Below are 26,117 nucleotides of genomic sequence, written 5' to 3'. Positions count from 1 at the left end.
TAGGGGTCGTCTTTGGGGTATTGGTGGAGGGAAGCTGATACTCTGGTGGCAAATGTGGTACTGGAACAATAACGTGTGCACAAACAATATTGTAAATCACGTTACCTCAAGAAAAAAAAAGGGGAAGAAAGCATACCCACAGACGTTGTACAATTAAATTAGTTTTGATGAATATATACTTCTGAGCAACACCACCTCAGTCAAAATGCAGAACATTTCCACAGCACTCAGAGTTTCCCTTGGGCCTCTTGGGAAAGGTTTTGGCAAATTTTCTTCAAATATATTTTCCTAGTCCCCTATTTCTCCTTTTCATCAAGAATTTAAACAATGTGTGCATTAAACATTTGGATATTGTTATCTCAAGTCTCTGAATTTCTCCTTATTTTTCCTTATCTTTATTTTAGTTCACTTTTCCCTATCTTTATTTTATTTTATTTTTATTTTTGACTTTTGGGGTTACATCAGGAGATGCTCAGGGATTACTTCTGGCTCTGCACTCAGGAATTACTTTTGACATTGCTCGGGGAACCATATGGGATGCTGGGAATCAAACCTGGTCGGTCACGTGCAAGACAAATGCCCAACCCGCTGTACTATCCTATGGTTTTGGCCCTTATCCTTGATCTTTATCCTAGGCATTTCAGTTGCCCTTTTTTCTTTTCTTTTTTTCCTCAGGGTTTTTTTTTAAATTTAAAAGTATTTTAATGTAGGAAAAAAGCAGCAACAGTCGATACAATTCTAGGATTAAAATTAAGTAACAAGGTTGCAATATTAAAATCAGTAGATCTAGAAAATACATTTATGGGAACAATATTATATCTGATCACTGGGTTGCTAAGTCCTCCTCCAAGAATTTATTAAGCCTTTCGCTGATTCAGGAGGTGTTGTGTGGCTGCATACGCTGTGCTCCAGACACTTCTGGATCTATCAGGTCGCAGATGTGGGAGGTGCGTGGGGCCGTTGGAACTTCCAGAAGTATGGGGAGTGGAGAAGAGGCTACCCACGCCAAGTCTGAAAACAAACACCAGAGTTCTCATCCCAGGCAGTGGGTACCTGAAATTGTTCAGAGATTGGTGTCAGCAGAGAATATTCGTGCAGCAGTGGAGTTGAGCCCATGGTGTTCTGTGGCTCTTTTTTCAAGCTCATTGCTTATTTCTTCTGACTTCCCAATAAGTGGTTGAGCCATTCGGATTACATCTTAAATTTCAAGTTTTGGGGCGCCCATGTCTTACCTGTCTGAGGCTTGAGATCTACAGGGTTAAAAACAAAAGACCCAAACCAGAGCCAAATTTAGGAGTGTACTTTTCAGCTTTAGAATTTCCATTAATTTTTTTTGGTTTCCGTTTCTCTATTGAACATTTCTACGGTTCTTTCAGTATATTTTATTTCCCTTTAATTCTTGATTGTATTTATAAGAACTGTTACCAAAGTTTTGTCTGTTAAATCCAACCTCTGGAACCACTCAGTCAGATTCTATTGGCTGCCTTTCTCCCTGAGTAAGAAGAACATTTTAATGATTCTTTGCACATCTAGTTATTTCTGGTTGAAAATTGGGCTTTGTAGATAACACATTATGACAACCGCAGATCTATTGTATTCTTCTGATGTTTTTGTTTTTGCCTAAATAGGCAATTAGTTGGACAGGACCCCAACTGCAAACTTTGTTACCCCGTGATGCATCGCAGCTGTTGTTTCAGTTCTTGGGACGTCCCATGGCTCCATTTTGCACATAACCCATTGGGAGTTTTCTCTTTCTTTGTAATTTGGTGGTTAATCAAGGCTTTCAGCAGCAGATGATGGTCATTCTTTCTAGATTTTCTTGTTCTAGGAGCCCCCCACCCTGTAATTTCTAGTGATTTGGTTGTTTTATTTTGGAGGGGGGGCACACCCAGAGGTGCTTAGGGAGCCATGCAGGGCTGGAATGGAACCCCAGACTCCCACATGCAACTCACATCAGCCCTGTGAGCGATCTGCCCAGTCCCTGGCTGCCTTTGAACTATGCCTGATATTTCAAGCACCTAAGATTCAGCTTCTCGGGCCGGAGTGATAGCACAGCGGGTAGGGCATTTGCTTTGCATGCGGCCGCCCCGGGTTCAATCGTCAGCATCCCATATGGTCCCCCAAGCACTGCCAGGAGTAATTTTTGAACTCAGAGCCAGGAACATTGCTGGGTGTGGCTCCCCCCCAAAAAATAAAAAAGATTCAACTTCGAGGTACCTGACTGGCACATTGTTAGGAAGTTCAATCAATATGTATCAGCCCTTTTCCCCAAATGTATATATATATATGTGTATGTATATAACACATATATAGAACTTATGTATTGTATACATATAGCATATATATAACTTTTATATAGATTGAGCTTACATATATATTGTGTGTATATATTATATATATTTTTAAAGGCAGCAAATTCACAGATAGTTCACACGCACTCAAGCTGTTGTCTAGCACATGAGTTACGCTTCCTGCTATACAAAAGCAGGTTTCTTCCTGGTTTCTGTCTCCTTTTCACCAGAGCCCCTCAGGGCCTCCTCTCTGACATGTGTAGCTCAGTGCTTGGCAGGGATTCCAGCAGAGTTTATACTCAGTTTTATGCTCACTCTGTGGTTTTTCTGCTGCCAGTATTTTCCGTGTAGATTTCTCCCTGCATTTTCAGCCTTCGACTCTGACCTCTGGTACCTTTGCTGGGAAGGCTGTGGTTGCCCATGGTATCTTTTTTATTTTCCTTAACTGTTGCAGCCATCAGGGTTGGACCTCACCCTCCGGCTGGAAGTCATAAACTCTCAATTTTTACTCCATCCTCTGGCAGTAATTTTTTTTTAAACACTCCTCTGTCTCTCTCTGCTTTTGAACTCTCTCCATGGTCTTAATTTTTTTTTTTTAATTTTTAATCTTGTTTTTGTCATTGGTATCTAAGGGAGGACTTCCTGTCCTCTTCACTGTTCATTTTGGAAGCAGTCCACCCATTAGGTTTTTATTCTGCTATCTCTGTTTTTCATTTGAAGTTCTATTTCATTTCTTTCAAAGTCAAGTCTCCCTCCTAGTCCCAATAGTCCTTTTATTTCTCATACTGTAAGTTGCTTTGGCAAATGGAGTTGATGCACCTGAAATATTTTTGTGGCCTATGCTCAGTGATATGCATAACGATCCCAGGATATGCAGCTCGTGGACATTGAGCAGAACCATGTGTTGTGCTTGCTAACTCTCTTCCCTAGCAAATTGTGGATTGGGAGCCAGTACTCAGAAACACACGGCACGCTAAAAATGATACATCTTCATTTGGAGGTTGGCAGTACACCGAGAAAATTTTGCTTGCCTTTGCCTAAACTCCTTAGCATGCATCTCCACCTCTCAAAAAAAAATTAAGGCTTTTTCCCCTATAAAATGTGAATGGGTTTTGGGGGCACACCTGGCAGTACTTAGGGATCACTCCTGACTCTATGCTCAGGGATCACTCCTGGTGGTGCTTGAAGGACCATATTCAGTGCTAGAGATCAGCCTAGGGTTGGCAGCATGCAAGGCAAGAGTCTCTAAGCCCTGTAAAGGCTCCAATAAATTCATTACTATTTTGTACCTAACAAATTAGGTTAATCGGTATTCTTTTGAGAACTACAACAGAGACAGAGAGACAGAAACAAAGTAAGATGCAGGTGAAGGGATGGGTGATGGACTCTTGTATGACTGAAACCTATGAGCAATTAAAACAACTTTATAATTGTATCTCATGGTGATTCAATAAAATAAAAATTTAAAACACATTAAAATCATAACAAAAAAATAAACACTAAGAGTGGATAGGGTTAGGAGAGAAGGTTAATGGAATGAATAGGAATAAAAATGTTAACCAGAAAATTCCCTGTAGCAAAGATTCCTAGATTTGAACAGGCCTACTACACATCAATACGATGACTTAAAAGATCCACCCACTCACATGTCACTGTCACTGTCATCCCGTTGCTCATCAATTTGTTCGAGCGGGCACCAGTAATGTCTCTCATTGAGAGACTTATTGTTACTGTTTTTGGCATAATATTATAAAATGTTAGATATTGGAGGTAAAGTTTAAATGGAAATGTTAAGAGAGTAAAAGAGAAAACTTTAAGTATTGGAATGTGGGACTGGAGCGATAGTACAGTGGGTAGGGCATTTGCCTTGCACTCAGCCAACCTAGGTTCGATTCCCAGCATCCCATATGGTCCCCTGAGCACTGCCAGGAATAATTCCTCAGTGCATGAGCCAGGAGTAACCCTTGTGCATTGCCAGGTGTGACCCAAAAGCAAAAAATAACAAAAAAAGACCAAATGTGTTAAAAAAAAAAGAATTGGAATGCAACCAGCTTTGACACATCAACATTGTACACCAGGAGACAAAGAGCCCCATTTCCCCAAACTGAGACTTTCATACCCAACCAGATTGTCAACCAAGTGTAAAGTTGGCATGAAGACATTTTTTTCCCTTGCGACCTATATTTAAATGAATGCCTAGTCTAGACTGCTTAAAATTCTTTCATCATCTTCATCATCAACTCAGATTCTCTGTATCTCTTATTCTCTGTATTCACTGTGTCTCTTACAGGCTCCTCACTGGCTAACCAATCTTTTGCCCACAACATAGCCAGTGCTCTCTCAGTTTAATATAAAAGTGGAATTCTAAATTGCCTGCCTAAACTCTTCATTGATTCCTTCCTACCAAAGGTGGAGTTTAAGCTTAGCTCTGCAATAAAGATCCTTCACAGCTTTGCAGTACTTCCCTTACTAGTTTCACATCTTCCTAGTAATGCTCCTCTTCATCCTTTGCATTTCTCTGCACATGCTTCTAACATGTGCTTTTTCCTCTGATTGCAGCAATAGTTAATATTTATCTATTTATTTATTTTTGCTTTTTGGGTCACACCTGGCAATGCACAGGGGTTACTCCTGGCTCATGCACTCAGGAATTACTCCTGGCAGTGCTCAGGGGACCATATGGGATGCTGGGAATCGAACCCAGGTTGGCCATGTGCAAGGCAAATGCCACCCTACCTGCTGTGCTATCGCTCCAGCCCCACAACAATTAATATTTATTGGCCACTTACCCTATGTTGTGAAGGATTCTTTTCTGATCTAGTCAATCTGCCTGGATTAGTTCATTTAATTCTCATAACCTTATATGTGGGAGGTGGAAACCACAGTCTAGGGAAGTCACATACTAAATAGTGGAGTTGAGGAGAGAGGGAGGGAGGGAGGTGAGGGGGAGGAGAGGAAGAGAGACGGGGGAGGGAGAGAAAGAGAATGAATCTGCCTGCCGTTCTACTCTAACCTCCTATAGGGGAGTTATAGTTCCTCCTATAGGAAGATGTGTTCTGGGGTGTGTGATTACAATGTCTAATTATTCGTGATGTTCATGTGGCAAAGTTCCCCGTAACTTTCCTGAGAGACGCTCTGTCTACCTCGCTGTAGGTTTTTCATTGCTGACTTTCGCCATGTGACCCTCCTTTACAGACTGGCTTTCCAGGGCCTAGCATGTGAGCCGGGGTGAGACTCCCATCTTTTCCCATTTGGCACACACGTTCTCTGACACATCAAACATTTCTCCTTCAGAGAACTTTCCCCTGATCACCACTTTGTTCTCCTGCTCTGCTCCCGTGGCCCATGTCTGTATTTCTCTTAGCACTCTCCTACATTGCATGCTGATGATTTGTTTATAGACATGGACCCTAGCCAAGTTGTGAACTCCCCTATAGAGCCCCCCTTTTTTCCCTCTTTACCCCCCACCCCGATTCTGTTTCACTGTTTCAATCCCTTACCCGGAGTGAGGTCTCAGAACCAATCTCCTCTGACTGTTAGCAAGGAAGGTAGAGACTATTCATGAAAATAGACCTGCATCCCTTCCAGCCCCCACCCCCAAAAGGGAATGAGATTAATTCAAAGTAGTTATTATAGAGAAACAGTCGGTTTGTTACAGAATTTGCATGCTGAAATCATCTATTCTATCTCAATTTGCTTTCTCCTTGGTTTCTCTGTTCTTTCTGAGGAGTCACTATTTGACCATAGGGCTTTAAGAAGCTAGTATCTGCATGGTAATGTGGTCTGTTGAGTTTTCCTCATTAGATCTCTGTAAATATGTTTATGTTATCGATGTTCAGGCCCAGATTAAGACTTCTCCTCCAGCCAGTCAAATCTCCCCCAAATCCAAAACCTGGCACTGTATCTGAGGAGTTTTCAAGTTGCCTTTCTGTTTTTCAAGCTTGTGACGGATGTGGGTTTTGGTTGTGTGATTCTTTTTTAAGCAGCTTCATTTGTTTGGGGACTGATTAATAGCATAGCTATCCAGACTTGGACAGAAAAGTCAAATTCAGCATCTCTGGAAGCAGAGCAGTAAGAAGCTAATTGGTTCATGTTTTCCATAGGAATAACGCGCAGATACACAATCACCTATTGCTTATTCCATCTCTCACCCTTGACTATGTTGGCAAACCTCATTTTCCCTTTGGATCTAAGGAGATTTGTTGGGAACGGAAACCATTTTCCTATACTCTACCTGCTGGATGGAATGAATAAAAGCTTCAGGGAAAGAGCTAAATATTTAGCAAATTTAATCCCAGCTTCCAAAGTTTCAAGTCTGGAATATATTTCAGAGTCTTAGATTTGAGCCCTGGCCATAAACGTACATGTTGATGCTGATTATTTGTGTCCTTGGGCAGAGTCTAGAGAAAATGTTGTAATTTAGCTGTGTGGAGAGAGCAAAGTGCGGAAAGACTGGACATGTACATAGATCTATATGGTCACCTACAAATGTTGATGTCTAAGTAACTCCCCTCTTCCATCACTCACTCTGCCTGATGACTGGGCTCATTTCACATCATGATCCCTCTTTTTCTGCCTCTGAGGACCATTAGGCATTGTGCTCCTTCCTTCCACCGGGCCTTAGCATATGCTTATCCCTCTCTCTGGAGTGTCCTTTACAATCTACATTCCAACTTTTTTAACCTAATCATCTCTTCTTATTCCTTCTGATATGAGCTCATTTCCTCAGTGAATCTGTTTTCCTTATATATATTCTCTTTTTTTCTTTTTTTTCTTGTAGGGGGGAGGGTCACACCCAGTGATGCTCAGGGGTTACTCCTGGCTCTGCACTCAGGAATTACTCTTGGCGGTGCTCTGGGGACCATATGGGATGCTGGGAATCGAACCCGGGTTGGCCGAGTGCAAGGCAAATGCCCAACCTGCTGTGCTATCACTACAGCCCCTTCCTTATATATATTCTAAGGACAGTGAATACTGTTCATGTATAACTTCCTGCTACTCTTGCAGTTTTCTATTTCTCTATGTAAATTGCTTCATAAAGTGTGGTCTGTGTATATGGGATAGATAATATACAGGTGTCAATTTTTTTTGGGGGGTCACACCTGAGTGGCCCCTGAGCACAGACCTAGGAATAATCCCTGAGCACTGCTGAACATGGCCCCCAAACCAAAATCCAATCCAAAGGTAATCTAGGTAACCAGATTCCTGGGAACCTAAGCAGGAAATTCTACAAAATTGCCATGAGCCCTGCCTTACTATTATGTAATATGGGTAATTATATTAATTACAAAAATAATGGCAACTTTTAGTCCTTATCACATATAACATATTGTGTTAAAAATACTTGCATACCTACATCACATTTAATCCTCTCAACAATCCGGTGAGGTTGGTAATGTTTGTGTTCGTATTATAGAGATGAGGATACAGATAGACTAAAGTAATTTACCTAAAGTTACAGAGTCAGTAAATGGAGTTACCGGTCCATCTCCCAAACTCTTTCTTAAACAGACACACAAATACATATGCAAGTTATTTTGGTTGTTCTTAAATCATTGAATAATGCTATCTAAATAAATTACCCCAGATATTATAGTGGTCTTTTTTTTCTTTTTTCTTTTTTTTGGGGGGCTATACACAATGATGCTCAGGGGTTACTTCTGGCTCTGCACTCAGGAATTACTCCTGGTTGTACACAGAAGACCATATGTGATGCTGGGATCAAACCTGGGTCGGCTGCATGCAAGGTGAGCGCCCTACCTGCTGTCCTACCGCTCTGGCCCCTGAGATCATGGTAGTCTTCATAGAAATTCAGAAGGCTTAAAAAGGAAGTAGCATTTTTCTTTCAAGTGAATAGAACAAGTCAATTTCCACTTCCTGCAGTTCTATAATCTCTTTAAGGGAAAGGACCACATTTATTCATCTCTTAATACGGTGCATAACAGAGTATCTAAATCCTGATTATGCCCTATCTCAGTTCATTGCTTCTCTGCTCCAAATGCGTTCCTTTTTGCTTTGCTTTGTGGCCTTGGAGCTCCCCCCCCACCCCCATGCCTTTCTCCTTTGCCAGCTGATGCACCCTAAGGTCTGTCAGCAGAGGGCACTGGAGGGACATTGCAAGTGGAAGGGACTGTTCCCTGGGACTTGCTCGCTTTTCCTTTGCTCTGGTGTCTCAGAGGCCAGGGCAGCACCTGCTGGGCCCTGGTGGTACACAGAGCACAGGTCACACCCGCCCCCACCCCAACACACACACACACAGGAGCTATTCTGCACTCCAGCAAGTGCTTCCTGCAAGTCTCACTGACCCCTGGTGGGAAACGTGAGAAGCTTCCAGAACACTTTAGAGGGGGTAAAATAGCCCTGTGTCCTGCTCTTCTGGATCTCTGGGTCAGTCTAAAACAAACATCATGAAATGTGCTTCAGGGACAAGTTACCCAAATTATCTTTCTATATCTATCCCCCACTCCCCGAAACTCTACAACCCAGTAAACCAAATCCTGAAATTGAACACAGTTTCAAATAGGGCATGCTCACCCCTTCATTAAGATCGAGGGAGAAGAAACCAAGGACGTGGGGAGGTTTGGGCATTTATACAATATATACCTGTACAATAAATAGGTGCTGGAATTTAGCTTCTCACTGCGTAAATTTAGCCTGTGTGACAGTGGGAAGCTAAGAGGAAAGGAAAACACTGGACACCCCCCGCCCAACATTCTCAGATCCATCCAAAGACCCAAGAACTAGATCATGTCTAATATGCATTACATAAAACAAACCTTCCTTTTCTTCTCTGGCTATATGTGACCTGGTACCTTAAAAAAATTGGTTTTGCCTCCAGAACTCAACGGCCGCCATACTCACAGCCCCTCTCCACATACTCAGACCGAGCCTCACCCATGAGTGAACCTATTCCTGGACATACCACACACCCTACCCGTACTCCAAAACTACACCACATTTGATGGGGTTCACAGTAGGAGACAACCAGTCTTAGAGGGAAATATTTTATTTTTTTAAGTTTTTTTAAAAAATTAATTATTTTATTTATTTTTATTTGCTTTTTGGGTCACACCCAGCGATGCACAGGGGTTACTCCTGGCTCTGCACTCAGGAATCACCCCTGGCAGTGCCCAGGGGACCATATGAGATGCTGGGAATCAAACCCAGGTCAGCCGCGTGCAAGGCAAACGCCCTACCCGCTGTGCTATTGCTCCAGCCTCGGGAAATATTTTTTTTTTACAGACAAATATATAAACGCACACAAGGCTCTACTTTTAATAACATGTTAGTGGTCTCTTATAGAAGGGCTTAATGGCCATTGGGTGAAGTACAACAATCTTCACACTCTTTCCTCCTCTAAGGATACTTTTTTGTAGCATTTTCAGAGATTTTTCACAATTTGAATAATACAAAATATATTATTTCAGTTCTGCTTTGGGGCATAGATTGGGATTCGGGATGGAAACATCCAAAATATGGTGGTGGGAAGGTATAATGGTGGTGGGATTGGTGTTGGAATATTATTCTATTTTTTTGATGTTTGAATATTAAATGTAATCAAATATTGTGAACTACTTTATAAAATAAAAAAATTAAAAACCATTGGTTTTGGTGTAAGGTGGCAGAAATATCTTAATAGTCATTGAACATGTAATTCTTAAAACAATAAAATGTTCAGTGACTTTCTGGGGTCCAGAGTGTCTCTGTTCAGGTCCTCAGGATTTTAGAGTGCATTTTATGTAAAATAATAATCATAATAGTGAAGGCAGTTTCTTTCTAGGGGGCATGGACAGGAAGGTAGGGCATGTGCCTTTTTACAACCATCAATTTTTCATTGTAATGATTGTCAAGCAAATCATCCCAAACGGTTTTGAAATAAAAAACATACAAGTTTCATGGCTTGGTTGGGTTTAAATATTTCCCCATTGAACTGCTATTCTTGAAAATTATTCTCATTAGCATTTGGGGGAGTGCAGTTGAAGACATATCCTGGTTTGATGAGTTGCTACTACCATATTCAGTAATGTAACAACAATGTAGCATACCCAAATTGCATAGAGTTGGAGATATCCCCCATAAACCTGACCCACGGCAGACAGGACGTCATTCAGATAAACAAGAGAAGCCACCATTTCATTGGTACCTTTTCCTTTGATGTCCAGTTTGCCTATGAGAGGCTAATTCTCAGTCACCTTAAACTCCTCCAGATTTAGGATGTAGAGCTGTGTTTTTCAGTTGGTTCAACAAAGATGGACATTTAAAAATCTCCAATTAATGCATTTCGGTAGCAGTGACGTTTGTTATGACGGAGACATGAATGGCAAACTTATTATTTTTTTAAAGAGAGGTTGGTAATATTCAGAAAGTGGCACTGGTACTGGGGGTGGGATACTCAAAGGCCCTGGGTTTCTAGATGTTTCTTGCTTTCATCTATATTTCTTGTCTTTTTTCAAAATTATTGTGAAATTATGGGGCAGGAGTGATAAAACAGTGGGTAAGGCTTTTGCCTTGCACACGGCCAATCCAGGTTCAATCTCCTGAATGCAGAGTCAGGAGAAATACCAGGAGCACCACTGGGTGTAGCTGCCCCCCCCCCACCAAAAAAAAGAACAAAAGAAATTGTGAAATTAGAAATTTGGGGGCAAGAGAGAGGACTAAAATGAAAATGGTGAGAATGAGGGATTCATCTCAAGAGTCAGTTTGCTGGGACTGGAGCCATAGCACAGTGGAGCAGGTATTTGCCTTGCACGGGTTCGATCCCCAGCATCTCATATACCAGGTCCCCCAAGCACTGCCCGGAGCAATTCCTTAGTACAGAGCCAGGAGGAACCCCTGAGCATCACTAGGTATACTCGCCCCCCCCACCATCACAAAAGAATAAGATGCTGAGAAGTACGTTGGAGGGAAGGGGACAGTGTGTCCGGTTCTGTGAACAGAATCAGGCAGTGGCTGGAAGTGGTAACAGCAAATGGGGCCTGTGGGGTCAGCTCCATCACATTCTTTCATATGACTGACCACAAGACCAATGCAAAGAATTCCCCAAGCCCTCAAAACAGATGACGCCTGGGTAGTTGGATGTTCCCTTTTCTTGTTTGTTCAAGAACCTAAGTGTGTTCATACTTAAGGACAAAAATTTAGTCATGGCACAGGGTCTCAATTTGGTGTTGTTGTCTTTGGGGGAGAACAATGGCTTCCACAGGTGTTCTTCAAACTTCACCTGTTGCCATGCAAGGCCTGGGTCCAAGTCATAATAAAGCTCACAGGTCTTTGAACCAGCATTTTTGAGTCAGCATTTGGGACATGATCCAAAAGCTAGAGTGTACCTCAGACATGGAGTTCTGGTGACATATTTTTGTTTCCTTTGTCTATACATACAAAGGTATATATATGCTGGGGCTGGAGCCATAGATAGTAGTATAAATACTATTTCTTCCTTACAGGAGCTAACAGTTGTGAGTACCAGGTTGTAGTAGAATCTGTAGTTCTTACAGTGGTGCAAGCTCCAATAAAGGAGAAAAGTACTGCTTCAGGTAACTTTGATCGGAAAGTAGGGATTGTGGATGGTATATAACTGTACAAGTCAACAAATATTACCTCATTGTTTTCTGTCAGTGGTTCTTGGGCTTGTGTGAGTGTGTGCATGAGTGAGAGAGTGACCCTGTTCTGCCACCATGGTGGACTTTGTCCTGCGAATAAGAAGTGATGCACTTCAGAAATGGATCAAGCCATAAGATTTAGTCATAAGATTCATACAGTGGTAACAACGTCCAGAAATCTGACCTATGGCCTCATATCAAGGTGCTTGAGATGTAGGATACACACCTTTTTCCTTGGAGTTAGAATTGTGAGTCCTCACATTTTGTGTTTTATTGCAGTTTCTTTAAATGCACTTGACTGGCCAACTCTACACTGGTAGCATTATTTCAGTTCATCTACAGTCTGAAGAGCAGGTATCAATAGGGATATTCCACTTTAGGGAGTGAACTTTCTGAATATCCTTTTCTAATGAACCCTAGATAAGTGCCAATGTTGCATGGTTGTCTTAGGTTTCCAAAACAAGATGAGACATATTTCTTTTTTTTTTTTTTTTTTTTTTTTTTGCTTTTTGGGTCACACCCAGCGATGCCCAGGGGTTACTCCTGGCTTTGCACTCAAGAATTACTCCTGGCAGTGCTTGGGGGACCATATGGGATGCCGGGGATCGAACCCGGGTCGGCCGCGTGCAAGGCAAACGCCCTACCCGCTGTGCTATCGCTCCGGCCCCAAGATGAGACATATTTCTGTGTTAGCTTTTGCCTTGCATGGGGCCCAGCTTAGAATAGAAAACCAAGAAGCCACAGCCCAAAGGTGCCAGAGAAAGTCCTTCCACGGGAAGATGAGATACCACAATTGCCAGAGACTCAGAGACACCTAGGAGAAAGTCTCACATACTAGAATGTTTATTAATACTTGTAGGGTGCATAAGAAATGGAGAGGGGGTGTGTGTGATGTGAAATGACAGGCATCTTCGCCAGAGATCAGTGTTGTAGCCCGGGAGCAGGGTTCACTCTGCCAGTGGATTCTGCACTGCTGAGGACTTGGACTCTATCGCCTCCTTACAAGGTAGGATACTTGATCTTCAGTAACACATGAGGCGCCAGTCAGATTTTTCTAAGTACACGCTGTTGGCCATTGGAGGCTCTTATAACCATCCCTTCCAAGGAAACGTCACCACCACCTCCCTCACCACATTGAGTACAGTCAAAGACAGGCACGCTCCTGGTACTTTGTACACAATGTCAGGTCGCTCATAAAAGTTGGCTTGAAAATCAGTCTCCACAGGAGCCATGTGACAGACAGATGGCCACAAGCTTTACTCAGGCAACAGAGAGACAGAGACATTGGGAATGTTCTGTGTTTGAGGAACCAGCGCATATTCAAAATAGAGCATGAAACTGCCAGCTACTTCCTTTGTACAGGAGCTGACAGACTCTCACTTCCTACGTTGGAAACAGTTCCCCCAAAGCCAACCCTGTTCTATCATTGAAAATGTTGGATTTTGTCTCCCTCTGTGCTCTGCCACTTTGGTAGAAATTTATCTAACACTTGGGGGTTGCCGATTCTTCCAAAACCTGGATTTCTGGGACTTGGTGTTTATTCTGAAGGAACCAATGAAGTCAATGTTTATACTAGGTTGAAAGAAATGAATCTACAGTCATAAATATAATGCCCTGGGAGAGAATACAGCAGCAAACCAGATAGACAGGTTCCCGGAGACCCCAGTACTCCGTCCAGTGCCCGGTACACAGTAGGCACTTAAATACATCCAACAAATCTACCAAGAAGACTGGCATGGGTTGTAGAAGTTACAGAGCTGTTTCTTCTACAGTGTTTTGGGTTTCTAAAACCACAGAGTTCTGTCTCATCTGTTAGCAACAGGATTTCATTTTTCTTGGCCAATGTTATACTTGAATTTGATTCAGATGCTAGAAATTACAGATCATTATTAATATCTTGGATTTCCTCTCTGGGTACCTTTTTTTTCTGGCCAAATCATCATAGTAAAGAGCTGTTAAGTTACACTGCGCTAGTCCCAACTTGCTTGCAAAGATTTGCTAAAATAAAACAGAGTCATTTTGTCCAAGGTACAAAACCAAAGTTCTGAAATCATTATATTGCACAAATGCAGGACGGTGTTATTAACCATAATTTTAACTTTGCTCAGTTCTTCAATTGCACTGTCACGTCACTTTGAACTTTCATAAATTGCCATTGTTCTTCCATTCTAAATATGACAGGTCCATTGCTAAGGAATTATTTTAACTAATGATTAATTCAATTTCTCACAAAACATAAGGTAACATTCTCATAAGTTTTTTCCACAATGATCATATTGTTGTATGAGTCCCCACTTCCTAAAGAAAATGTGTTACAACACAGTGGAAGAAAAAAATCTCATTTTATAAGTAAATGTAGTGCAAGTAGTAGATAATTGAATAGCTTATATATCATATCTAATTTTGTAATTCTTTTTTCTTTGTTTTTTTGTTTTTGGGCCACACCTGGTGATGCTCACTGGTTACTCCTGGCTTTGCACTCAGGAATTACCCCTGGCAGTGCTCGGGGGGACCATAGGAATTGAACTGAGAATTGAACCCTGACTGTGTACAAGGCAAACACCTGCTGTACTATCATTTCGGCCCCATTCTACTTTTATAATTCTTAATGGCTGAATGCTAATCAGTGTAACTGCCTTTGAGCTATATTTTTTAAAATGTGATTAAAAACAGTCTCACAGTAAATTTCAATGGCTTATTAAAGACCTTTGCATGGCAGCAATATCATATGTCAGAGATGAATGGTGTTTCTAATTTGCTAGCCACTTGGGTCAAGTTTACTTTAAGCAGGAAACATATTTATACAAGTAATCATAACACACGAGGTCCCTGGGGAACCCTGTGTGTGAGGGTTGAACGGTTTCTGCAGTATGCTTTTGTGGATCTTCTAAACGGGCATTGTGTAGGCCTTGGGCCAAAGCGCCTTGCATCCATGCTCCTTAACTCAGGCGGGGGTGCCGGGGGTGCTGCCTGTGGGTGTGTGGGGAGGCCAGCAGACAGAGCCGGGAGTGGGCTGGGTTTGAGTCACCTTCATTTGCGCCCCCATTCATCTGGACCTGGCTGCTGAGACTCGGGGGCGGGAAGAAAGCCACGTGGTCGGCACCTGGGAGCTTGTGAGAAATGTCAGCACTCCAGCCAGACCCCTCAGGGGGGCCTCTCCGCCCTCCCAAACCAGATATCCCGGATGTCCCATGAGTGCTGAACTGCACCCCAACCCTGGGCTTCCTGTTGGGGCCACACAAGTCATGGCACCTTAAACTTTTCTCTTTGCACGTGTGAGAATGAATATCCTTGCAGCCCAAGTCACTCCTTCCTCTTCACTCACACACACTCCCTGGGCCTGGATGTATTTATCAGTCTCCAAAGCCCTCGCTTCTACAGGGACTGGCTTCATTCTCTCTCCACCTGACCCCCTTCAGGGACTTCAAACTGTCCCAAGAGACCAACTTCAGGGTTCGAGGACCTCCAAAGCGACATATTTCTGCTGCTTTCCCCAGGGCTAACGTCTCCCAGCCCAGCTTCTCCCAGTTGGGAAATGTGAATTCCCTTCATTCTAAGCTCTCCACCCCAAATTTCATCTCCCTTGGCATTTTAGTCTCTTTTGTGCCAAGGGGAGATTTCTTGGATGCTGTTTCTATTCGTGGAACACCACCACCCTCCTACCTAGCTTTAAGCTTCTCTGCCAATATTTGTGGGGTGTTTGCAAGGATCAAGGGAGTCAGGCCAGATGTTGGGGGGGGGAGAATCACAGGCAGGGTTTACTCAGCAGAGGGACCTGGACGCGGTTACTAATGGCCCGCTTGGCAGACCCCTTCCCACATCTCTATTGGCCCCACCTAGGCATGAAAAGGCTCAGCCTGCAGGTGCCCAGAGGCAACTGGACATTCAAACGAGACCCACCATGGCCGGCCAGTTGGCCCCTGGAAGCAATCTGGTCCCTCCATCCCAAACTGTGCTGGGGTAAAGGGGCACTGCCAAAGGAGGGTACCGGGCATGGAGCAGGGCACGGCTAACAGGCTCAGGCTTGGGGGGGCCGGGGTGAGCGCAGCCAATGGTCAAGGGAACAATCTGGGGTCAGCTGTGGAGCGCTCAGCACCCGGGGTGCATCTCTCTAGTCGGAGGAGACGGGCAGGGGGAGAAACAAGATCGCTTTCTGGCCGTAGTGAGTCCGGGGACCACGCTTGCAGCTTCCGTTCTTCTTCAGACCAACAAACCAATTCTTCTCGGCATGCTTCTTGGAGGTATAGGTGTTGTAATGGTTTTCCTCCAGCCTTTCCAGAAACAGACATTCCTCATTCGGTGTTTGCTGAAAAGATAAAGCCCAAAGAGTGAGGTGTGTGGTCTGTTTGTTTGTTTGTTTGGTGCTCAGGGCTTACTCCTGGCTCTGTGCTCAGGGATCAAAGCTTTCTGGAGGGGCTCAGGGGGATGATATGGGGTGCTGGGGATCAAACCCTCATCATCCATGAGCAAAGCTAGTGCCCCACCTGCTGTACCAGCCCTTTAGTGAGTGGTTTTAAGTAGAGCATCTCTGTCCACGAGTTGTGTGACCCTGGGCAAGCAATCCGACTGTCCCTGTCTCCCATTTGTTCCTCAGGAATTTGGTAAAAATGAACCCTGTGTCTAAATAAGGTGGTTCTAAGGAACTGCCAGTGGGCATTTCCTGCCCTTGTAAGCTCCCCCTCCATCTGCTATCCTTCTGCCACCTGCCAACCCAGGTTTGATCCCTGCATCACATATGGTTCCCCATAATCACATAATCACATATTAGTCCTGCCAGGAGTAATCCTTGGGCACAGGGTCAGGAGTCAGTCCTGATCCCCACCAGGTAGGTCCCCAAAACAATAACAAAACATGGGGTGAGGGGACACTAGGGGCTAAAGAAATAGCTTGAGAGGCAGATAGGGGGCTGAGTTTAATCCCCCAGTCCCACACAGTCCCCCAAGCACTTCTGAGAGCGGCCGGAGGAACCCCTGGGTACCACTGTCCTGCACATCACGGGCAGTATGGCCCACGCTCTGCTGGGAATGGCCACGATGGACAAAAATGGGCAATAAACACAGGAAACATACGCAAACTCACTGGCAAGAAGTGCACAATAAACATAATTGAATAAATGTTGGCTAGAATATCTGCAGAGATGCAGAAACATTTATAAGTCTTCCCTTTTAGTGAGATGGTGGAAAATAGGCCCCTTCATACCCCACTGATAAGATACACCAGTCAAACCTTCTGAGAGTCATTTGGCAACGTGTCAGGTATGAGATGTGCCTTTCCTTGACCCAGCCACTTAATTTTCCTAGGAAGTCTTCCTTAGGAAACAGTTGAGCAAGCGTACATCAATTTTCAGGGATAATATTTCAAGTGTTGGATATCAATGCAATCAATTAGAAGCACTCTGAATGTCCTTGGACAGGAGACTGGCCGCGTGGATTGTGGTGCGTCTACACAAGAGTCTGATGCAACTGTAAATGCACTAAACTGGAAAGATAATCCTAAGTACAGTTACTTGAAAATTATCTACCATCCACTACTACTTCAACTTGTCATATCTCTGTCAGAGAGTGGGAAGAATCCAAGTTGTTTGAACTTTCCATCAAGATTTTAGAATTCTTGGGGCTGGAGGAATAGCACAGCGGGTAGGGCGTTTGCCTTGCACTCGGCCGACCCAGGTTCAAATCCCAGCATCCCATATGGTCCCCTGAGCATCGTCAGGGGTGATACCTGAGTGCAGAGCCAGGAGTAACCCCTGTGCATCGCCGGGTGTGACCCAAAAAGAAAAAACAAACAAACAAAAAAAAAGATTTTAGAATTCTTTACAAATATTTGGATGTGAAACATACAAAGTACTAAAGAATCACACTGCTGTGTGTTGACTTTGCTCCGGTTCCAGGTGAGGTGACCTGCCTGTCACCTCTCGACCACCAGTGACAAGGGAGCCCTCCCTGGTAGCTACAGGCATGTCTTTCGTTGTTCTCTCTTTGTGGACTAGCTTGGCCCTTTCATGTCTAAGTCCCACAGAGGAAAGAGATGGAATCTTGTCGGCCCGTGGTAATCCCCCAGACATAGGCCCTTTCAAAGAACAGGTGGCAAATTTAATTTGATTCTGGAGATAAGACCCAAATAAAGTGATCTTTGATCAGTCGGGATCTATGCCACGTGGAGTTTCCTACTTCTTGTTCCTCTGTAGTTCCATGTGCAGTGGGGTGAGACTCTGTGTCACTGAAGTACTGGACAGCCCACAGAGAGGGTATGTATCTGGGGGAGTTCTGTCCCCCTCAAGGAACTTAGTCTAGACATTGGTGTCTCATGCACATTGTTCAAGGCCTGGGGATGTGTGGGAGGCCCAGTCCCTGGACTCACCCTGGGATGCCCCTTAGTGGGTGTCAGGCCTTCGATACGTGATGCTGAGGACAGCCACATCCCCTTTCTGCTCTCTGTATTATGTTAGACAAATTGACACACACACATATGCTGAGTCACAGGCTGAGTCAGCAGGCCAGATCCTCCCCAAACCACGATTTGTGAGCACTTGTTCTGTACTTGTCACAATGCCAAGGGCACAGAGATTAACCATTGATGCCTATTGTTTTAATTATTTGTATTTAAATTACTGTATCACTGTCATCAGTGATTAACATTAACATTGTATTTAAATAATTTTTAAATTTAAATAATTTTTTAAAATTTAAATTTATACTTAATGCACCTTCCCCCGGTTGCAGGGTGTCATATACCATGTTAGAAAGTTTGGAAAAAAGCAATAAAGAATTTGCATAGTGTGTGAGCAGTCCCTCATTACCCCAGAGACAAATACAGCAATATCTTGGCATAGAGTCCTTCAAAAGTATTCTCTTAAATATAAATATATCTTTTATGCACATACACACATACATGCACACACACACACTTTGAATCAGAATGGGTTCCTATTTCCAATTGGTTAAGAATATGAGCAGAACTCTGAGGTATTATAAAACCTCTCGTTATCAGCGGGGAAGCAGAAAAGTCATGAGGCACAATCTATGAAGATCGCCCTCTGGATATTTCGTGAGAATTATAGTAGCACCAGTATTCTGCTGGGGGAAGAGAAAATCTGAAGCTGAAAGGAAATTGGATTTGGGCAATAGGTTCTTCTTTGATATTTTTTATACAAGTAAAAATTATTATTACACATGTATAAAACTTTTGGGGGAGGGGGTTCATGAACTGTAACATAGAACCTAAGAAATAATGAGGGGAAGGGTCTTCTAAGTGGACTTTTAGCCCCTCTCATATATATGAGGCTTGCTGGTAGGCAGTTCCGTAATACTCCTAAACCCCAAAGATGATTCTCCAGTTTCTCATCTTTTTTTGTTTGTTTGTTTTGCTTTTTGGGTCACACCTGTCGATGCACAGGAGTCACTCATGGCTCTGCACTCAGGAATTACCCCTGGAGGTGCTCAGGGGACCATATGGGATGCTGGGAATCGAACCCGGATGGGCCACGTGCAAGGCAAACACCCTACTCGCTGTGCTATTGCTCCAGCCCCACCAGTTTCTCGTCTTAAACAAAGATTAAAGTGAGTAACTTGCCAAAGTGGCAGAAGAATGCCAGAAGATTCCATTATGAATCTGAGATTGAGTGATTAATTCATTGATTGATTTTTACTAGCAATTGGAAAAGCCACTGGGAAAAAAAAAATCTATTCCCACTATGAAACAACTTTAGGTAAAGACAACAACAGCAAGAAGGACTGGAGAGGTAGTATGGGATATAAGGCACTTTCTTTTCACGGGGCAGACCCTGGTTTGATTCTCCAGCCCCACAAATGGTCCCCTGAGCATCACCAGAATTGATCCCTGAGCACGAGCCAGCACTAAGTCCGTGCTATAAGGTGTGACCACCACAAGAAACAAACAAACAAAAAAACACATCAACAATAAACTATTCACCCAGTGATAGCCATTGACCTGCATTCAAACCTTTCAGTGTTGTATTAGTCCATCTAGATTTTAGCAAACAACCTACCTGTTCATTTGAGCCTCATCTCCAGACCCTTAGTGAGTTCCATGAAAAACTGAATTGTGTTCCTACCCTGAACCATGACTGAGTCTGGCTTCGGGAGAGGGTTTCTTGTGCTGCTGTCAATTTGCCATTTGACATGGGTTAAAGGAGCCCAGACTAGCATCTCCCCTACTGCTTTCTTTTTTTTGAAACAGCTGCTTAAAAGAGAAGAAAGGGTTTGGGCCTGGGCTAGGAATTACCTAGACTATCATTGAAATCTAGAATAATTTCCAAACGAGGCTACTGACTTCAACTCTCTTTTCAGCAGAGATCCCGTTTTGGGCAAAATCATATTGCCTTTACTTTTGGCCTTTGCTTGCAAAGATCAGTAGAAATGGAACGAAAATTAAGCAAAGCTGGGAGAGGAAAGGAGCCAGAGAGGTGCAGGGTATTAGCCCCTGAATCAGCTCTTAGACCAGTAATTTCAGTGGTCACTTCACAGACTGTCACCCATCTGCAAAAGTAGCTCAGCTGTCCTCAAAAAAGGTCCTTGCCTCGTAATTGACAGTGGTTTTCAATGACTAGTCAGAACTAGCCCCAGCCCTCAGGTGCAAAAAAGCTAACAACCATTGTCTCTTACATGGTGTTTCTTGAGGCCAGTGGCCCGGTTCATTCATCCTTACATCTTTTGCAGACCTAACAGCACCTAGACACAGGAGGCACTTGGTCAATGTGTGTTGAACAAGGTTTTTTCAACTTTTCTACTTTTAGGTGACCCTTCCAAAACAACAGCAGCAATAGCAACAAAAATTAAAACCTGTTTTTGCGATTTAGCATATAAATCGCTGGAGCCTAGGCCCTGTTATTTGTTTGTTTGTTTTTTGTTTGGGGGCCACAGCCGGGGGTGCTCAGGGCTTACTCCTGGCTCTATACTCAGGGAATCACTCCTGGTGGGCTCCGGGTGCCAGGAACAAAGCCGGGTTGTTTGCAAAGCAAATGTCCTGCCTGCTGTTACTAGCGCTAGTCGTCGTCTCTCTCCAGCCCAGACTGGATTGGGTATTCTGAAACAAGTGACCCACGAGTAGCTGACACTTCAATCAATGTCTCCCCTACGCCCGCGTGATAATACGTTTGAGTATTTTGAGACAATACCGCAAGAAATTCTTTGATGTTTGGGCCTAAAATAAGGCAGGGGAGAGGGTGGAAATCCTACTGAAAAAAAAAAAATAACAAACAGAGACTAATTGTTGCTTTATAGTTTGCATCACTCAATGTAACAAGATTTCTGGAAACCACAAACCTTGGCCGCGTCTGGGAGCGTGTCAGCCTCATACTTACTGAGCCGTATAAAAGCCCGTCGGTGTCCATGGCCAAGTAATGGCCAGTCTCCGTGCTCTTTATATACACCTCCCCCACGCTTTCCGCACTGAGCTGCAGCTGAACTGAAATAAAAATAACACGAGCAAAAGTAAATAAACACTCAGCCTCAGCCGATAGCGCCCGGCGGCCAGGACAGTTAGCCACGGAAAATTCTGCTCACTCACTGCACACAGCCCTCGAGGATGAGCCCCAGAGGACTGAAAACAGAGAAATACAGTTCCTTTTTCTTTGCCCTCCAAAGAAAGCCGACTGTTGGGCGTTATGTTCGTAGAGGAGAGAGGATGGGGGACCCCCCAGTCCTCTTACTAGCTGACCCGACGTGCACTTTCATGGGCCTCGCTCCTGACTCACCTGGAGGGAAAGAACATCCCCAGGAGGAAACATTCGCTGCCCTGGGCTCCGTCACACCGTCTCACCTTGGGGTCCCAGTGAGAAGGCAGGGCTGCCACCTGCCCAGGGCTGCCTTGCTGTGGCCCTGACCTCTGAGGTGTGTGAGATTCTGGTGGGCAGACCATTATCATATACAAATCTGATAGGATTTTCTTCTTCTACTTCTCCCCGAGTACCCTCCCCACCCATCACCAACAGAAGAGGTTTCCTGGGAGTTAGGATTCATGAGCACATCTGAAAGGAGAAAACCAGTTCTCACTCGCATCCCGTGAAGCCCAGCTTTACCTGGGGTGGAGGTGAAGGGGGTTCCTGGCGTTTGGTCAAGGAGAGAAAGCAACTGAAAATGCAGGCACAGGGCAGCCAGCCTCAGTTGGCATGGCAGGAGGGAGGGGATTTTGCTCTTCAAGGGAACATTTGTCTCTGTCCAGAGACACTTTGGGCTGTAGGGACTGGAGCAGGATGGTGCAACCCATAAATGTCTAGTAGGCAGAGGCCAAAGACACAGCTGAGCATGGGGCCATGTGTCACCACAAGGAGTGATGGGCCACAGAGTCAGTAGTGCTGAGACTGAGCAAACTCAAGGTTGGATTCCTCAGACCCACCCTCTGCCTGTTGGTAAGGACGGATTCCCTCCAGTTTCACTGCGGGGCATCTCGCTGGCATCTGGTACCCACTGGATTATTTGCATCATGATGGCTGTGGAAAGGAGGCATCCTAATGGTTCACATCTGGGAATGCCATTGATTCCAGACTCTACCGGACAGTTTCCCGGCTCACCTAATTCTCACAACCACTGTTAGGAGGAGTAGTGAAGGCTAGACCAGGGATGACCGTGCTGCCCCAGTTGTTTTCCAAGAGGAGGAGCGTGTCAGCCTGGATCACCCAATCCTACAACCGCTAACCCACCCCACCCCCCACCCGGAGATGGGGCAAGGCAGCTGCAAGGGCTCCAGGGCTCCAGCCAGCAGTTCCCAAGTCCTTATGCTTCTTTGTTTTCATTTCAAAGTTTCTCCGAACAGGATGTACATTCATATGCTTTAAACTTGGAGGCAATGGAAAAGGGAGGCAGAGAAACATCTTTCTCCCACCCCACCTAGAAACAGCTCTCTCCCTTCTCACCCAGCTTCCCACGTGCACTAGAAGGGAATGCCACTGCAGACAGGGTTGACCAGATAGACACGCCCCTCCCAGGAGGTGTTCTCCTGGGGACAGAAGCAAACAAAGAACTGCCCCCTCCCCAAGATTTATTTCACATGCCTCCTTCTAGAGAGTTTTGCATGTAGGAGCATGTGTGTTCTCTCTCCTACCATTGTTTTAAAAATACAAATGGTAAATGCTACACACAGTTTTGCACTTTCTCCCCCCACCCCCTATTTTGTTTAGCAACTAACTAGAGATCTTTCCACATTGGCGCACTCGAGCTGCCTTCATTTTAGCACTTGAACCGTTTTTTACTCTGCCACTATCCCACAGCCCTCTGACCATGTCCATACTCATCGCCTGGATCAACTCATCCTCTTCTCTTTCCTTATCCTCTGATTCATCCGAGTTGATCCTCTGTGATATCACTCTCTTTGAAGACAGAAATTCTCTTGTCCTTGGAAGTTTTTGTTACAGAGACTCGGGGCTTCTGCTCACTTCCTGTGGTAAGTGGACTTCGTCTTTATCACAGGAAGCTAATTCCCATAAAGAAATCTAAAAGCCACGGAGCAAATTTTTTCAATCTTCCGAACTTTGGTGAGTCCTCAGTGGACAAAACCACAGGGACAGGAAGTGGGTCAGTGGTGGTCAGGGGCTGAGGGGGAACATGGAAGGGAAGCAGTGGTTAGGAGAGAAACGGTTTCTTTTGAGGATAAGGAAAATGTTCTACAATCGATGGCAAAGACGTTTCCCCAAGTCTGGATGTAAGAAAGAACAATGATGTGTGCCCTTAACTGCGCAAATTGAATGAGTCTGTGTTTATCTTTGTGAACTGATTTCTTAAAATGCTCTTTTTGAGACTTATTAAAATCTTTAGACTTTGTGTATTTCAGAGATCTTTTATATGCCCTAAAGAAAAGAGACCGACATCTCAACATATGTATGTTTAGAAAAGAGCAAAGTAAAGAGGACAACCGTTGATGGTCCACCTATAAGGGTTGAGGCATCGCCTGGGACTTTGTGCTGGTATAAACACAGAATTAAATTATATATATATATACATATATATATATATACACACACACACACACACACACAAAATTAAAGGTGTGGATGCTGAGTGAAATTACCCTTGGCTCTGTACAGCTGTGCCATCACCAGTCACCTCAGTCATCCGTTTCCTTATCTATGATGACAACATCCTGGCGTTGTGATGATGCATGAAATAGTCCCTGGAAAAATGTCCAGCACTGTCCCTGTTCTTCTCACTGTCCTCATTGCTTCTCAGAGCATCCCCTACAGGAAGGTGACACCAGCTCTGTCCTACAAGTGACTGGACTATCACTTGTGGCTGGTCTCAAGAGAGAGTTTGAAATATCCAGCACACCATGTTATAATTAGAAGGGCTGTTGCCCAGACCACTGTTTGATTTATAGAGTATAGGCAGGGAAGATTATGCATAATTCTTTTTGGTGTGTGGAGGGTATTGGATTACACCTGGCTGTGCTCAGAAATCACTCCCTGGCAGGACTTAGGGTACTATAGGTGATGCTGGACATTCAACCCTGGTTGATGGCATACAAAACAAACATGTTACCCGCTGTGCTGTCTCTCTGGTCCTTATCAACATTTGTAATGCTTTTGATCTTCTGTGTCATTAAACAACAGTAAGCAAGCATTGGTATCAATTTTGAGTTACCGGCTGCACTAGCCACAGTAGGAACCACACTGTCCTTTGAAGTTTTGGAGCCAGGCATGAAGTTCTCCTCTCTAGCTAGTAGGTGGTATCTTCACCCAACAAAAGGCTTTCTATTGAGAATGTCTCCTTTGGTGCAGGTGCCTCCACTGATCTTGTCAAGACCTTCTGGATCTCTGGTTCCAGCTTCTCATTCAGCACCTGTGCCTTACCTTAAACTCAGATGCATTCGAGATGGTTTCTTTCCTTAAACCTCATGAACCCACCTCTGCTAAAGTCCAACCTTTTTTCCTGTGCCTTCCTTACTGTGTCTTTCCAAACTCAAACAGAAGGTCACGTGCAAGGCAAACGCCCTACCCGCTGTGCTATCACTCCAGCCCCAGGTTCATACTTTTCATTTGGCTTTGGCTGATGGGAATATCATGGCTGTTTTTTTTTTTTTTTGCTTTTGTTTTTATTTTTTGAGTGTGGGAGTTTCCAAAGCAGCACTCAGGGGGCTCTGGAGCACTTCCTGGAGCACTTGGCTCACTGTCAGCCCAGTGCTTAAACCTGGCAATGTCGTGCTTCTCTGGCCTCTTGGTGCTGGGTACCATGTGGTACCTGGGATCCAGCTCAGGTCTTCATGCATGCCAGGATGCACTGCGCTATCTGAGCGCCCTCTCTCTCTCTCTCTCTCTCTCTCTCTCTCTCCTTCCCTCTCCCTCTCTCTCTCTCACTCTCTCTCTTGCTCTCTCTCTCTCTCTTTCTCTCACTCTCTCTTTCGCTCTCACTCTCTCTCCTTCCCTCTCCGTCTCCCTCTCCCCCTCTCTCTCCCCTTCCCTCTATCTCTTTCTCTCTCTCTCTCTCACTCTTGCTCTCTCTCTCTCCTTCCCTCTCCCTCTCTCTCCCCCTCCCTTCCTCCCTCCCTCCCTCTGCCTTGTCCCTCTCCCTCTCCCTATCTCTCCCTCTCGCCACTCCCCCGCCCTCCCACACACACACCTCTCTCCTTTCTGGTTTGATCCTTTATCCAGAACAGTTACACTTTCTCCATATGCTTCACTTCCTTATCATTCCTGTGTTTGCTGGAATGACACTTTCCATTTTCTTCAAGAACTTTCCTTGGCATTCACAGTTTAGCTAACTGGCACAAGAGGCCAAGCTTTCTGCCTGCTTTGGCATCTGACGTGCCTTCCTCATTAAGCCTAATTGTTTCTAGCTACTGATTTAGAGAGATTTCTTCCTTGCACTTGGAACTGTTGAAGCCACCGGAGGGTTGTTAATTGGGCTGGTTTCAAAATTGTTTTGTCTTGGGTTCATAGAGTATCCCAAGGAGAGGGAAAGAGGTGAGGGGATGACCAGTTGTTGGGTCAGGTCGATCATACACATTTACGGATGAAGTGTGCTGTCTATTTTTTCTTCTAGAATGAAATAGTTTTATTCATATAGTTACGAAGAGAGAGGGAGAAAGAGAAAGTGTGGGAGTAGAGAGGAGAGAGGAAGAGAAAGAAAGAGGGAGAGAGAGAAAGAGAGAGGGAGATGGAGAGAGTGAGGAAGGGAGAAAGAGGGAAAAAGGGAGAAAGAGGGAGGAAGAGAGAGAGAGGATGAGAGAGGGAGAGAGACTCAAGAAGAACACGGGCTTCTCGGGAAGGGAGAGAGCCCAG

At 44.3% G+C, this 26,117-nt stretch overlaps 1 protein-coding gene across 2 annotated transcripts in view; it reads right to left on the bottom strand.

Moving 5' to 3' along the window:
* Positions 1-12,707: 12,707 nt before the first annotated feature.
* The window catches only part of FGF1 (fibroblast growth factor 1), a 110,630-nt gene continuing 97,220 nt past the window's right edge, over positions 12,708-26,117 (bottom strand). For both annotated transcript variants that reach the window (XM_055143935.1, XM_055143936.1), the window contains exons 4-5: positions 21,210-21,313; positions 12,708-16,193 (exon numbers count right to left, since the gene is read on the bottom strand). In XM_055143935.1, coding sequence (XP_054999910.1) covers positions 15,999-16,193; positions 21,210-21,313 — 299 coding nt within the window. In that variant the 3' untranslated portion in view covers positions 12,708-15,998. The remainder of the gene's footprint in view (positions 16,194-21,209; positions 21,314-26,117) is intronic.

The sequence above is a fragment of the Sorex araneus genome, chromosome 6 (assembly GCF_027595985.1).
Source record: "Sorex araneus isolate mSorAra2 chromosome 6, mSorAra2.pri, whole genome shotgun sequence".
NCBI classification, from domain to species: Eukaryota; Metazoa; Chordata; class Mammalia; order Eulipotyphla; family Soricidae; genus Sorex; species Sorex araneus.
The sequence above is the reverse complement of the archived record's forward strand: the minus strand, read 5'-3'. Positions and strand labels throughout refer to the sequence as shown.